The sequence below is a fragment of the Tachysurus fulvidraco genome, chromosome 15 (assembly GCF_022655615.1).
Source record: "Tachysurus fulvidraco isolate hzauxx_2018 chromosome 15, HZAU_PFXX_2.0, whole genome shotgun sequence".
Taxonomy (NCBI): Eukaryota; Metazoa; Chordata; class Actinopteri; order Siluriformes; family Bagridae; genus Tachysurus; species Tachysurus fulvidraco.
In genome coordinates, this window is record NC_062532.1 from 5212078 (window position 1) to 5227729 (window position 15652).

The following is a 15652-nucleotide window of genomic DNA, read 5'->3' on the forward strand; positions in this document are numbered from 1 at the left end:
ACACTCCCTCAACTGGAGAACAGGACCAGCACTGTCACACTGTAACAAGAACATCAGGAACATCACCTGCCATGTAGAAAATCATGTCAAGCCGTGGACCACGATTACGCTGAACTCCACCAATGTCCCTGGTGAGTCTGTCTTAATTAAAGAAAGGATTTGATGAATAAAATCGCAATGCAGCCGTTTGTGGAAACACAGAGACAAACAGCCAGATCCAGACACATCCTGAGGACAGCCTTGACTAATCCTGAGAGCCTATAAAGAGGCGTGCTTGTGGCCATGGATTTGCCTGAAAGGTGACTGCGATGTTACAGTACCCCTGCCCTAGAAATGGCCCTCGATGTTCCCACACTCGCTGTTCAGTCTCTCTGAAAGGCCCTAACCAGCTCAGAGGGGAGTGCCCCTCCGAGGCAGCTCTGGGGGCACTAAGAGCCTAAGACCGTGACTGACTGCGTGGCCCAGTCTATTCGCGGGTTATGCTTCCGCAACCAGGGGAAGCAGCTTTAAGCAAACACTAGGTATGGACCCAATGCGTAAGGTGAGCAGATCTGTCTGTATGGTTATGGACTTAGCAGCCAACAGGCACCTGTCCAGGGCATGAACCATTAGGGGCTGCGGAAGTGACTTCAAACTGAGATTCAAGCCGTGATCAATAAAAAATATATTAACTATAACTATAGTCTCTCTCAATATTTATTTTTACATTTTAATATTTTTATATAAATGAGGCTTTATTCAATTAAAAATGCAGAAGTGTATATATTAACCAAACAACAACAATAACAAAAAAATCTCAGATTTTATTTTGATTGAACTTACATTTTTATTTGACTTTGATTTGATCTACATTTGAGTTTATGTCGATGTCCTTCTAATTTCCTCTTATATTTTTGCTTTGATTTTGTGTTTATTTATTATGCTTTCTGTAGTTATTCATCTTGGGGTGTTTATCTTTAATCCATAGCCAGGGTGTCCTCAGTGAAACTGTCCTACAGCTACTTGTTCTCTGACGTCAGGAAAGTGTTCTGTTCTGCTGATGGAGACAACCTGCACTTCAGCTGGACTTCTGAATCAATCACTCGGTTGGAGGACGACAACAAAACTCTCGTACTGGATAAAATGCATAATGAAAAAGTAACCTGTCATGTCAAAAATCATGTCAATCGAGACTACAATTCAATTGAACTGCCAAAGTTTACCAGTGAGTCTGTCTTTTTTATATAACATTAAAAAATATTTATTCTGTTTCTATACTTATGTAAAGCTGCCTTGAGACAAAGTTGAAATACTCAGCCAAACTACAACAATAATAGACGAAGAACAGGAATCACGGGCACAGACTTACCAAAACTAGATAGGTGAAGCCTAGAAAAAACTGTTTTTCTCCTAATTTTCACCTGTACAGTTTGGGTCAGTCGGTGAGTTCAGGTGAGTCGGTGCATGTGAGAGCTTCAGATCCTTCTTCATCTTTTATTTCTCTATCCTGAGATGCTGTCCTGCTCATCACGGTTATAAGCGTCAGTAATTCCCTCCCTCAGACTTACGTTAACTCAATGACCAAAACACAGCAAAAATATAAGACAACTCACTCTACAACCATTACACCCCCCATCCCCACTTTGTCTCTTTCAGGTCTCACTGTGTTTGTGTTTTTGTGGGTCTTTGAAGTCATCATCCTGATGTCTGCATTAGTGGGCACACTGTACATTTACCCCAGAATCTACAGAAAAATGAGGACACCAGAGAGTAAGAATTTAATACTTGCTATCTTGGAAAACGAACTTTACCAAAGTCCATATTTGAATATACTGTAAAGTATGTACTAATGTGTAAAAACAGAAAATTGTATGTCTAAAGCTGATCAACTAAGCTTTATTTTTTCCATCCAAAAATCAGGACCAGGAAGCTCTGTAACCCTTGACAAGGATTAGAAGAGGCAGTCTGTGGCTGATCTCCTCTAGTCGAGCAGCCATTGTTCTCCGTCTCATCCAGACTAAAACCTGATAAAACTGTAACCATTACCATAACAGTGTTACAGTGCTATCTGCTTACCGACCTTGCTATTGCTATCTGTTTTGCATTGTTTGCTCTGTGTTTTAAAAAATTAAATCATCCTCATGATTTCTGCAATTTCCTTTGAAACTGAGTGCTAATTTTATTTGTTTTACTTATAATATTTAAACACCACTGTAATGATGTGATGCTACAGTAGCAACAATTTAATAAAATATTAAATATTTTTGAAATGTAAATCTAATTTCTAAGTCCTATGTCTAAATGTGTGAATGCTGAATTAAAATCTGTTTTAGTTATTATTAATGATTTTATTATCTTTTTTTTTAAGGTAACTCACCCCCACACATTTGTTCTAGACTGTTCTATTGTCTGTATTAGGGGTGTGCAAAGCAGCCGGTATTTGTATCTGTATTTGTTGAGGGGGGAAAAGTATTTGTATTTGTATTCGAATAAAATTCAAAATAGGTGTAAAAATCCAGTTTTTTTTGTTACACTTCTAATTTACGCTATACTGTAAGTATTCTTTAATTATATCCATTATAATAATTATGGATATGCAATATTGGTTGATGTTTTTGAACATGTAACAAGGAACATCATTGAAAAGAAAATAACAACAGCCATTACCTCATCCATGGTTAAACCAATTCAATTCAATTCAATTCAAGTTTATTTGTATAGCGCTTTTTACAATAGACATTGTCTCAAAGCAGCTTTACAGAACATAAACACAGAGCAGAAAGTAAACATAATTAATGATAAAGGAATTAACGAATAATAAAAGAATTAAGAATTAACAGAATAAAAATTTTAGAATATTATTAGATGTATATAGTTCACAGTGTGTATGTATTTATTCCCCTATGAGCAAGTCTGAGATGACTCAGGCAGCAGTGGCAAGGAAAAACTCCCTTAAATTGGTAAAGGAAGAAACCTTGAGAGGAACCGGACTCAAGGGGGAACCTCATCCTCATATGGGTGACACTGGGGGTGTGATTGTAATATACAGTCAGTTAAATGTTGTATTGGTGTGAGGTTCAAGGACTTCTGATCTCCTGAGTACCACAGAGTCTAACTGGAGATGTCTCAGGATTCTTAGAGTCGGCCTCGGCTCAGTGGACGTCCAAAGGCTTCGTCCCACAGAGGACGTTGGGAGCTGGTACAGTGTCTGGATGCCTCGGGATAGGTACAAAGAGAGAAGCAGTGGAAAGGGATTAACATATCTCATGTTCATAAAAATGTGCTGGTCTGATGTACTGGTGCATGATATTATGGGATGTATTATGTGTACGCCTGACTAAAGAGATGAGTTTTTAATCTACATTTAAACTGGGAAAGTAAACCAACAACTAATAAAATTCCATTGTGAACATTATGAACCCCATCCCCACCCGTCCTTGTTGGAGGATGATGAACAGACAGAATAAAAACAAATACTTCATAGAACTGTTCTTCTTCTGAAAGAACTTCTTTTTAATGCACAGAATTCCAAGAACTAAACTATATCAACCCCTGACTGGGAGATCTGGCAGAACAAAAGTTGTATTCTATATAATACTAAAAGATACAGCAATGCTATTGTCAACTGTCTGCCAAAAAACAGACACAAAGTTTTTTTTTTATGTTTTTAATTCTTTTTTTTCTTTTTTTTTAATTGTTTTATGTTAACCATAACTTAACCATATTTCACTTGGAGAAGATATCTTCTGCCAACATACTCTCAGTTAAATTTCTCCATGTTGTATTTTGTGAACACAAGCTCCTCCACATGTGAGGGGAGCAGTCTGGACCGATGTGGGGACACAATATGTCCTGCTGTGCTAAAGATAATCTCAGAGGAGACACCTGTTGGGGGGGGGCAGGTGAGATATTTCATTGCCACATGAGCCAGGGCTGGCTGTGGCTGCATCATGAGTGACTGGAAGCTATGCTAAGGTTAACTAGCCTATAGCCTACATCTTGCTGTCTGCAAAAGACAGAGTAACTTAAACGTACAATATAACTCCCACAAGTGCATACAATTCGACACAACTACACAAGCATTGTTTTAACCTTTTTAACCGAACATTACCGTTACTCTGTCAACAGCCTACTGCTTAAATACCGAGCTAACAGAGCTACGTAAACAGGAGTGAACATAAGAGCAACCAACTGCAGATGTCAATAATGCAGCGTAATGGAATAATCTCCCGATCAAACTCCGCTTCCCGAAAGTTATTAACTGCCTCCTGAACCCAGTCAAGGTACAAAAATCTATTCAACAAAAACAGTGATGCAGTGAAGTCTTTTTTCGCTCAGTCGAGTCTTCTCTGTTGCTGTGTGGAGCAGCCTGTGTCAGTCACCTCTTTACCCCCCATCCCCCCGACTCCTAAATGTCACTCACTCACTCACTCACTCACTCACTCACTCACTCACTCACTCATGCGGGCTGCACTGCGGTCTCATGAGAAAACGCAGCTTTTTGATATAAAGTTTTTCGTGTTTCTGAATACAAATATTTTTTTAAGTATTTGTTCGAAATAAGTATTTGTAAAAAACACGCTATTTGTGCCTTTCCAAATACCGTATTCGGGTTCGGCTCCACCCCTAGTCTGTATATACTGTAGCATACAGTTAAGGAGAAACAGTGACAGGAAGTATGTCATCATCAAGAAGGGCAACCATTGACTCCAAACAGATGGCCTTTTTGCATATCCCAGGCTATTATGAGCCTGGGGTCAAAGCGCAGGTTCAGCCATCGTGCGGCGCCCTGCAGGTGAGATTAAGGGCCTTGCTCAAGCAGGTGAGGTTAAGGTTGTGGGTTTGAGTCTGCTCAAGCAGGTGTGGTTAAGGGCCTTGCTCAAAGACCCAACATAGATGCCTCAGCAGCTTGTTGGCTTGAACCCCGACCTTCTGATTAGGAACCCAGTGCCTTGACCACTGGACCATCATGTCCTGTTTATTTATTTGCAAAGCATTTTAACCCTTAAAAGAGCTCATGAGGTCAAAAAGTCTTAATGAGGAGGACTTTTAAATTTGCACAATGTTTGAAAGCTTCATGTTTTTGGTCGTTGTCCTGCTGCAGAACAAATTTGGGGCCAATCATGGGCCTCCCTGATGGCATTGCATGATGGATAAATATCTGCCTGTATTTCTCAGCATTGAGAGTACCAGTAATCCTGACCAAATCTCCAACTCCATTTGCAGAAATGCTGCCCCAAATGTTCAAGGAACCTCCACCATGCTTCACTGCTGCCTGCAGATACTCATTATTGTATCTCTCTCCAACCCTTCGATGAACAAACCCCCTTCTGTTACATCCAAATATTTCAAACTTTGACTCATCAGTCCAGAGCACATGCTGCCATTTTTCTGCACCCCAGTTCCTATGTTTTTGTCTATACTTGAGTCGCTTGGCCTTGTTCCCACGTCGGAGGTATGGCTTTTTGGCTGCAACTCTTCCATGAAGACCACTTCTGGACAGACTTTTCTGGACAGTAGATGGGTGTACCTGGGTCTCACTAGTTTCTGCCAGTTCTGAGCTAATGGCAGGACATCTTCCGATTTTGAAGGGTAAAAAGCTTGATGTGTCTTTCATCTGCTGCACTAAGTTTCCTTTGCCCGACCACTGCGTCTACGATCCTCAAGGGTGCCTGTTTCTTTGTGCTTCTTTAAAAGAGCTTAAACAGCACATCTTGAAAACCCAGTCTGCTTTGACCTCTTTGTCAAATGATGTCAAATGATGCAGGTGTCTTGTTGCTGTGCTCAATCTTGCCATGACATGAAACTTGTCTTTCACAACTTCACCTTGGTAGCAGAGTTTGGCTGTTCCTCACCCAGTTTTAAGCCTCCTACACAGCTGTTTCTGTTTCAGTTCATGACTAGGTTTCAACCTTTGTGTGACCTTGATGATCATTAGCACCTGATTGGTATAATTGGGTGATCATACACCTGACTGTAATCCTACAAAATCGCAGACTTTGTGCAAGTGTACCTACTGTATGAGAATTGATGCTGGCTTGAAGGCAAAAGTTAGTAACACCAAATATTGATGTGAAAAAGTCATGTGAAAAAATTAAGACATCCCATGAAAAGCATTTTAAAGGCCATCTGTTTGTGGTCAATGGTTGCCCTTCTTGATGGTGTACACGGAATCAGTGACCAGCTACATCAGCAAGAGCAATCATGATGTGACTGTCTCCACGACCATCAACACACGCTCAAACCAGAAGCCATGGATGACTGCTAAAGTGCATACGCTGCTGAAGACTATAGACCTAGCCTTCAAAACAGGGGACAGGAGTCAGACTATTGCCTGAAAAATCAGCAATTGCAAAACCAGATACTGTAAAAGTTTTACTGTGAGCAGGGTTTAGTTTGTATGGGTGGAATTTCATCAACGTCCTCTACCAGGATGATCATAGTAACAAACCTATGTATAAAAAAAATACTAAATAAAAATAAAACTATGTTAATGATGCATCTTTAGACAGGCTGAGATTGTGTCACTCACTAACTGCGCTTGACCTCTGAGTACACACAATCTTCTTGTACTTTGGGCACCTTGCACTTTTTTTGTGCAGGAGTGTTAAACACCAGCTCTCCGTACTGCACATCATCCTCTTTCTTCTTCTGATTGGATGTGACCACCGTGCCGTACTCCACACCCTCGTACTGCGCTGGGGCTGAACCACAAAACACCACACAGAAATCGCTGATGAAATCAATTTGATTAATGTACTTAGTATTAAACAGGCTTTTAACTTATAATAACATTAAACAGCATTAAACATTTCAGATTTCCTTATTTTATTATGTGGCCGTACTAATGAACCCATCACAACTTTGTGTATACTAAAGTGTAATAAATCAATGAAAGGCATTTGGATTAATCCAGTGCATATATTATTAAAGTGTGGTGAAGTCTTACACGTGCTGGGTCTTGTGTCTGTCCTGTTCCTGGCTGAGTGGGTGACCTCCGCGTACACAAGCTGCATGCTGTCCTGAGAAGGGGCTGTCAACAAAACACACATCTATTCAACTCCATATTGAAAACTCCTGTACATCTGGCACATGATTGGTTGTTACAAAATCATCATAAAGCACAATTTATAAAATCATACAAATACAGATCAAGCATAAGCTTAAAAAAGTAATACAGTGACTTGAATAAATGCCAGACAACGAATATCACACCATTTTGTGCAAACTCGGAGAAAACACAGATTGCTTCTGACCTTTGATCCTTAGTCCTTGTCTCTTCTTGTAGACACAAAACACTAAGACAGCTAGTACAATGAGAATCAGACAAACTGAGCTCAGGATCACTAGAATGAGGTCTACAAGAAGAAAGACAAAAACATTTCAGTCATTTAAGGTGTTGATATGTAAAGAGAAATTCAGGCCATGACATTAATAACAACGATGCTGCCACTATATTTAACATGACAAAGTGTTTCATGCAGTAATTCCTCTTTTATTCAGTAGCACATGACTTCATTAACACATGCCTCATCTCTGATCTTATCTACTAGGTAATAAAGCCAAGTCTTTCTGTTCTGTTAACTTCACACCACGTTCACATTCTGAGGTCACGCACACAGCTGTAATGTGTCGTTAATACTGTAAATCATTAGGTATAAGTTTATATTTTGGATAAGAAATAAAGATTATTAAAATTGAGTTTATTGTGTGTATTTTATTACATTATATGTAATAGTTGTCTTGTAATTTTGAGATGTGGTATTATATTGGAACAGAAGTGTTGGACTGAACGTGACATACACACAAGTACACACAAATTTTTTGATCTGCATAATTTTTTTTCTAAGAAAGCTTGAGAAGTAACAGTAATGCCTCATCGATACTGTTACTGTTAAATAATTTATTAAAATACAAAAGAAAAAAGACAAACTCACCAATACATGTCGGGAGGTTAATTGAATTGTGCACACGACTGACATGATTTTCTACATGACAGGTGACATTATAATTATGTATTTTATCCAGTACGAGAGTTTTGTTGTCGTCCTCCAACCGAGTGTTTGACGCAGAAGTCCAGCTGAAGTGAAGGTTGTCTCCATCAGCAGAACAGAACACTTTCCTGACTTTGAAGAACATGCAGCTGTAGGACAATTTCACTGAGGACACCTGAGCTGTAGATTAGAGATAAACACCTCGGGATGCCATAACAATCGAACACATAATTAAACAAACAAATAAAAAATAGGAGAAAATAAAAAGGACAGAAACATGAACTCAAATATATATGTGAGAAATAAAAATGTAAGTTTCTAACAAAATTAAAAGCCTAGGTTGTATTTTGTTGTTTGGTTAATATTTACATTTCTGCATTTGTAATAAGATGGAGCCTCATTTGGTCAAATAAATAGTAAACTATTAAAAAAAAACTTGTGAGAGACTATAGTGTGGAAGAATGTTTATATTTTATACATTTATGAAATAACTTGTAGTGTGCTGTGTGATGTGATTAGAGGTTGTGTGGTCCTACCTTCAATGTTCACCTGGAGAGTATAACTGCCTTTACTTCTCCCGTCTCCATTAAAGATCTCTAAAGTGTATGTTCCAGAGTTGCCCCTCTCTGCACTGGTTAGTATCATAGTTTTATTATCATTAACAAACTGCCATCTCTTAAGATCTGGTGTTGTTGTTGGTGTTGGGGAACTTTGGGTTTTTCTATATGTTAAATTGAGACTAGGTGTCTTTAGGTCAAACCCATCCTCCCAGGGCATTTGCAGGTGCAGTCGTTGTCCCACAGCTACATAACACGGTTTAATCTGATTAAATCTACAGACAACATGATCCTGAAACAGTGAACCTGCAGAGGAAGAAAAAATCATCAGCATTCTGTTAATATTATTGTAAACTGAAACACACCTCTGATCTGTGTAAACTTCAAACCTGTCTATTTTTATTTTCTTAGTTGATTTACTTATTTTGATTTAATATGGAAAAAATAACAATCAATACAGATATCAGCATCAGTGATAAAGATTTTTCTACCCAAATATTGTTTGATTTATGAAGGTGTTAAATTCTATTTTACACTTTTGAGCGTTCAGTAAAAGATGACTGATGAGATGTTTGTGAGTGGGATTAGTCAAAAATGTCTGTGTGAGTGTGTGGGGTTAATCACTAATGTCTGTGTGAGTGTGTGGGGTTAATCACTAATGTCTGTGTGAGTGTGTGGGGTTAATCACTAATGTCTGTGTGAGTGTGTGGGGTTAATCACTAATGTCTGTGTGAGAGTGTGGGGTTAGTCACTAATGTCTGTGTGAGTGTGTGGGGTTAGTCACTAATGTCTCTGTGTGTGTGTGGGGTTAGTCACTAATGTCTGTGTGAGTGTGTGGGGTTAATCACTAATGTCTGTGTGAGTGTGTGGGGTTAATCACTAATGTCTGTGTGAGTGTGTGGGGTTAATCACTAATGTCTGTGTGAGTGTGTGGGGTTAATCACTAATGTCTGTGGATGAGTAAAGAGAATTACTCAGTAGTGTCTGTTAAAAATAGGAGCTAAAATTTATAGAGGAGAAACAATGAGAGATCAAATATGAATGAGCAGGTGGGATTATTTAAGACTTTATGACAGGCAGGATTAGTCAAGGCTGTCCTCAGGATGTGTCTGGATCTGGCTGTTTTGTCTCTGTGTTCACAAACTGCTGCATTGGATTTTTATTCATCAAATCCTTCTTTATAAAAGACAGACTCACCAGGACATTGGTGGAGTTCAGCAGTATCGTGGTCACGGCTGACATGATTTTCTACATGACAGGTGATGTTTCCTTGATGGTCTTGTTCCAGTGTGACAGTGCTGGTCCCGTTCTCCAGTTGAGGGAGTGTGTTAAAGTCAGAAGTCCAGCTGAAGTGAAGGTTGTCTCCATCAGCAGAACAGTTCACTTTCATGACTCCAGAGGACAAGCAGCTGTAGGACACTTTCACTGAGGACACCTGAGCTGTAGATTAGATAAACAAATCAGAAAGAAGTAGAGGAACAATGACTTAATATTGAGAGCTTCTTTACTGTCTGATAAATTTTTAAATTCTAACCTAAGAAATCCTGGATTTTTGTAAAATTTCACACGAACATATCTTCATTTTTATTTAGATGGAACCTCATTTGCATAAAAAAATATGAAAATATAAAACAAAATCTTGACAGAGACTATAGTGTGGATGAATGTTTATATTTTATACATTTATGAAATAACTTGTAGTGTGTTGTGTGATGTGTTTAGAGGTTGTGTGGTCCTACCTTCAATGTTCACCTGGAGAGTATAACTGCCTTTATGTCTCCCGTCTACATCATAGATGTTTAAAGTGTATGTTCCAGAGTCGCTCCTCTCTGCACTGGTTAGTATCAAAGTTTTATTATCATTAACAAACTGCCATCTTGGGAGACGTGGGGTTGGTGTTGGGGAACTTTGGTTTTTTCTATATGTTAAATTGAAACTAGTGGTCTTTAGGTCAAACACATCCTCCAGCGGCATTTGCAGGTACAGTCGTTGTCCCACAGCTACATAAGACGGTTTAATCTGATTAAATCTACAGACAACATGATCCTGAAACAGTGAACCTGCAGAGGAAGAAAAAATCATCATCATTCTGTTAATATTACAGTAAACCGAAACACAACTTTGATCTGTATAAACTTCAAAACTCTGTGTTTATCTTCTCCAACTGATTTACTTGTTTGCTGGATTTTATTTGGAAAAAATGGCATCAGTGATTAAGCGATAAATAAATATTTCAGCAAACTCTTGGCTTTTATTTCAAAATCTGTTCACCGTTAGATTACCATTTTTCACCAAAATCATGCAAAGACTCGAATTTACTTATATACAAAATACAAAGCATTATATTATATTATATTTTATTTACACTGTATATATTATGTATATATATATACATACATATTTTATCTAATAAATTATCAGATAATTAAGACTGTATATGGGGATTGGCAGGATTAGTCAAGGCTGTCCTCAGGATGTGTCTGGATCTGGCTGTTTTGTCTCTGTGTTCACAAACTGCTGCATTGGAATTTTATTCATCAAATCCTTCTTTATAAAAGACAGACTCACCAGGACATTGGTGGAGTTCAGCAGTATCGTGGTCACGGCTCACATGATTTTCTACATGGCAGGTGATGTTTCCTTGATGTTCTTGTTCCAGTGTGACAGTGCTGGTCCCGTTCTCCAGTTGAGGGAGTGTGTTAAAGTCAGAAGTCCAGCTGAAGTGAAGGTTGTCTCCATCAGCAGAACAGGTCACTTTCATGACTCCAGAGGACAAGCAGCTGTAGGACACATTCACTGAGGACACCTGAGCTGTAGATTAGAGATAAACACCTCAGAATAAATTACTAAACACATTATCAAACCAGAAATACAAGAACAAATCAGAAACACAGCAACATAATCTCAAAACAAAAAGAGGTAGAGGAACAATGACTTTATTTTGAGAGCTTCTTTACTGTCTGATAAAGTTTTAAATTCTAACCTAAGAAATCCTGGATTTTTGTAAAATTTCACACGAACATATCTTCATTTTTAATTAGATGGAACCTTGTTTGCATAAATAAATATGAAAACATAAAACAAAATCTTGAGAGAGACTATAGTGTGGATGAAAATTTATATTTTATACATTTATGAAATAACTTGTAGTGTGCTGTGTGATGTGATTAGAGGTTGTGTGGTCCTACCTTCAATGTTCACCTGGAGAGTATAACTGCCTTTACTTCTCCCGTCTACATCAAAGATCTCTAAAGTGTATGTTCCAGAGTCGCTCCTCTCTGCACTGGTTAGTATCATAGTTTTATTATCATTAACAAACTGCCATCTTGGGAGATGTGGTGTTGGTGTTGGGGAACTTTGTTTTTTTCTATATGTTAAAATTAAACTAGTGGTCTTTAGGTCAAACCCATCTTCCAGCGGCATTTGCAGGTACAGTCGTTGTCCCACAGCTACATAACATGGTTTAATCTGATTAAATTTACAGACATCATGATCCTGAAACAGTGAACCTGCAGAGGAAGAAAAAATCATCAGCATTCTGTTAATATCACAGTAAACCCAAAACACAACTCTGATCTGTGTAAACTTCAAACCTGTCTGTTTATCTTCTCCAACTGATTTACTTGTTTGCTTGATTTTATTTGGAAAAATGGCATCAGTGATTAAGCGATAAATAAATATTTCAGCAAACTTTTGCTTTCATTTAAAAATCTGTTCACCATTAAATTAGCATTTTTCACCAAAATCATCCAAAGGCTCGTATTTTCTTAAATACAAAGTGTTATATTATATTATATTAAATTATATTATATATACTGTATATATAAGCATTAGGATCAATTCTGTATGTAAACATGTCATTTATAAAATAAATATTAGACAAGAGTGTCTGTGGGAGTGTAAAGTAAACTTAAACTTTTGTTAAGGAGCAGGTGGGATTATTAAAGACTGTATATGGGGACTGACAGGATTAGTCAAGGCTGTCCTCAGGATGTGTCTGGATCTGGCTGTTTTGTCTCTGTGTTCACAAACTGCTGCATTGGATTTTTATTCATCAAATCCTTCTTTATAAAAGACAGACTCACCAGGACATTGGTGGAGTTCAGCAGTATCGTGGTCACGGCTCACATGATTTTCTACATGGCAGGTGATGTTTCCTTGATGGTCTTGTTCCAGTGTGACAGTGCTGGTCCCGTTCTCCAGTTGAGGGAGTGTGTTAAAGTCAGAAGTCCAGCTGAAGTGAAGGTTGTCTCCATCAGCAGAACAGTTCACTTTCATGACTCCAGAGGACAAGCAGCTGTAGGACACTTTCACTGAGGACACCTGAGCTGTAGATTCAATTCCACACAAATGTTTACAAAACAAAAGTCAGCGATATACCAAATTCACTGCGTCCTCCCTTTTTTGTCATGACTTGAGCCGTTTGTGACAAAAGTGGGGGCTCGTCCGTTCTTACAGTTTAAGTATTTTTGTATGTGACTTTAATTTGGTTAATTCGTTGTAAATTCCGTTGATATTGGTTATTCGTTGAAACTTTAGTTTTGTAGGGCTGCAGTGAATTTGGTCTATCGCTTGCTTTTGTTTTGTAAACATTTGTGCGGAATTGAATTTGGTAAGTAAGCTGTTTTGATACTTTTAAAAGGTAATAATTTTGGACTGCTTTTCCCTGGTTAGGAAAAGAGGGTATCTTTAACCGGATGCTCTGTTTGTTATTTTAGTTTATTTTTTTTGTATGTTGAAAGCGGTTGGAGCAATAGCTCGGGAACACGTCTGTGTTTTGTAATGGCAACTAGTCAATTGGTTGTTGTTGTGAACACTGGTTTATGGTGTGTAAATACCCACCGCAAGTAACTATATGAATTCCAGGGTTCAATTTAGTTAGTTTATAGTTAGTTAGGGGGAACTGCACTTCAATTTTGTTACCTACTGTATGTATTAATATAGGCTTACCTAGTTTTGTTATGGCTTCTGTCGAGGAGTTTATTAAAACTCTGTCAGACCAAATCATTATGAAATTACGTTATCTGTCCAAGATAAGCGTTTAAAAGATACAATTAAGACTGTCATAAAATCCGAGCTGAATGAACGTGATGTGTTAAAGTCGCAGCCAAAACCTGTTGTTAATGTTACTGTAATGTGTCTGTCTGTGTTTTCCCCTTGTTTCTGTCTGCCGTCTCTCCCTGATGTTAATTGTTGACCCCGCCCACCTATCTGTTACCATGGACACTAATTACATTCAATCTCTTCCCCATGTGTTTTGTCTTAGTCCTTGTCTGTCTCTGTTTTGTGATTGGTTCTCGTTCACCATATATACTCTGTCTGTTCACTTCAATGTTGTTGGTCGTTGTTGGTGTGTGCATGTCCATGTTCCCGTTTCCTGTTTGTTCCGCGTTGCCTGCCTGTTTGATTGTGTTTTGTTTATTAAAACCCGTAAACTGCATTTGGATCCTCACTCGCCTAATCGGCCGGGTCGACCGAAATGACTGAGTCAGAGGACGCGGTCGACGTCATGACACCCAAACTACCTGAACTCTCTGCCTGGCCTGAACCTATGCATGTTTCTGTTTTCCTGTGTTTTGCTTCGCTGGACTTGCCAGCCCTTCTTCCTCCTGTCCCTGTTCATAGGCCCAAAGCACCACCCTGGCTGCCAACTCCGTTCCGGTCTCTGGCTCCGCCTCCAGCACCACCCTGGTCTCCGGTCCAGCTCTGGTCTCTGGCTCCGCCTCCAGCACCACCCTGGTCGCCGGTCCTGCTCTGGTCTCTGGCTCCGCCTCCAGCACCACCCTGGTCGCCGGTCCTGCTCTGGTCTCTGGCTCCGCCTCCAGCACCACCCTGGTCGCCGGTCCTGCTCTGGTCTCTGGCTCCGCCTCCAGCACCACCCTGGTCTCTGGTCCTGCTCTGGTCTCTGGCTCCTCCCCCGGCGCCGCCCTGGCCTCCTGCTCTGCCGGCGCCGCCCTGGCCTCCTGCTCTGCCGGCGCCACCACTACACGAACCCGACCCGCCCTCCCACCCTGGTTGCGCCTTCGCTCCACCCGCCTGAACTGGGTTTTGTGGACTTGGGAGCGTCTGGAAGCCGCTCGTAGGGGGGGGCTCTGTAATGTGTCTGTCTGTGTTTTCCCCTTGTTTCTGTCTGCCGTCTCTCCCTGATGTTAATTGTTGACCGCGCCCACCTATCTGTTACCATGGACACTAATTACATTCAATCTCTTCCCCATGTGTTTTGTCTTAGTCCTTGTCTGTCTCTGTTTTGTGATTGGTTCTCGTTCACCATATATACTCTGTCTGTTCACTTCAATGTTGTTGGTCGTTGTTGGTGTGTGCATGTCCATGTTCCCGTTTCCTGTTTGTTCCGCGTTGCCTGCCTGTTTGATTGTGTTTTGTTTATTAAAACCCGTAAACTGCATTTGGATCCTCACTCGCCTTTGTCTCACCGTGTCACATCGTGACAGTTACATTGACGATGTCTCATTTGACGTTTGAACAGCAGAGAACTGTTGTTACTTGAAGCTGAGACTAAAGAAAAAATATTAGAAGCACAAAGACGTCTCAAATTATCTAAGGTTCAAGTGCAACAACAACAATTAGAACTTGAACGTTATCGCTTGGATTTGATAAGAGATGGAAGAATTCCTGGCACAAATGGGTCAGGAAGTAAGCATGGTTTGCGTAACTTTGATGTTGTGAGTAATTCGAGACTGATTCCGAAGTTTGATGAAAAGGATGTGGAACGTTTTTTTGTATTATTTGAATGCGTTGCTGAGGCAAGAAATTGGCCAGATGACCAACGTACTTTGATGTTACTATGTGTTTTTATGGGTAGGGCTCAAGAAGCGTACTCCTCTCTTAGTACAGAGGATGCAGCAAAGTATCAGACTGTAAAGACCACAGTTTTAATATCCTATGAATTAGTTCCTGAGGCATACAGGCAAAAATTTGGGTTTTGGAGAAAAGGTGAGAAACAGACACATGTTGAGTTTCTACGTGACATTTCAATGTACTTTAATCGCTGGTGTACGGCTTCTGAGATTGAAACACTAGACGACTTAAAGGATTCGATTTTACTTGAACAATTCAAAAATTGTATTTCTCTTGTAGCGACTTTCTCTCACTGCGTATGAAGCA

At 39.5% G+C, this 15652-nt stretch overlaps 2 protein-coding genes and 1 long non-coding RNA gene across 11 annotated transcripts in view; 2 read left to right on the top strand and 1 right to left on the bottom strand.

Annotated features, from left to right (window-relative positions):
- Nucleotides 1-15652, bottom strand: part of LOC113648365 — a 261316-nt gene that overhangs the window by 205632 nt on the left and 40032 nt on the right. For 6 of the 7 annotated variants that reach the window (XR_007137983.1, XM_047801198.1, XM_047801196.1 and 3 more), the window contains 6 exons: nt 12616-12858; nt 11719-12039; nt 11099-11341; nt 10270-10590; nt 9728-9970; nt 8510-8836 (listed from right to left, as the gene is read on the bottom strand). Coding sequence is in view for 6 of the 7 variants with exons in the window: in XM_047801198.1 (XP_047657154.1) it covers nt 8510-8836; nt 9728-9970; nt 10270-10590; nt 11099-11341; nt 11719-12039; nt 12616-12858 (1698 nt within the window). In the remaining variant the exon portion in view is untranslated. Of the gene's footprint in view, nt 1-6394; nt 6684-6928; nt 7013-7235; nt 7338-7916; nt 8154-8509; nt 8837-9727; nt 9971-10269; nt 10591-11098; nt 11342-11718; nt 12040-12615; nt 12859-15652 lie in introns of those variants that run through there. The other variant, XM_047801194.1, reaches the window with a different exon arrangement.
- LOC113659134 (carcinoembryonic antigen-related cell adhesion molecule 5-like) overlaps nt 1-15652 on the top strand; it is a 569148-nt gene that overhangs the window by 145117 nt on the left and 408379 nt on the right. The gene's annotated exons all lie outside the window — the stretch shown is intronic.
- LOC125138888 lies at nt 624-2326 on the top strand. Its single transcript, XR_007138005.1, has 3 exons — nt 624-1204; nt 1636-1749; nt 1900-2326. It is a non-coding gene; the product is annotated as an uncharacterized LOC125138888 (long non-coding RNA).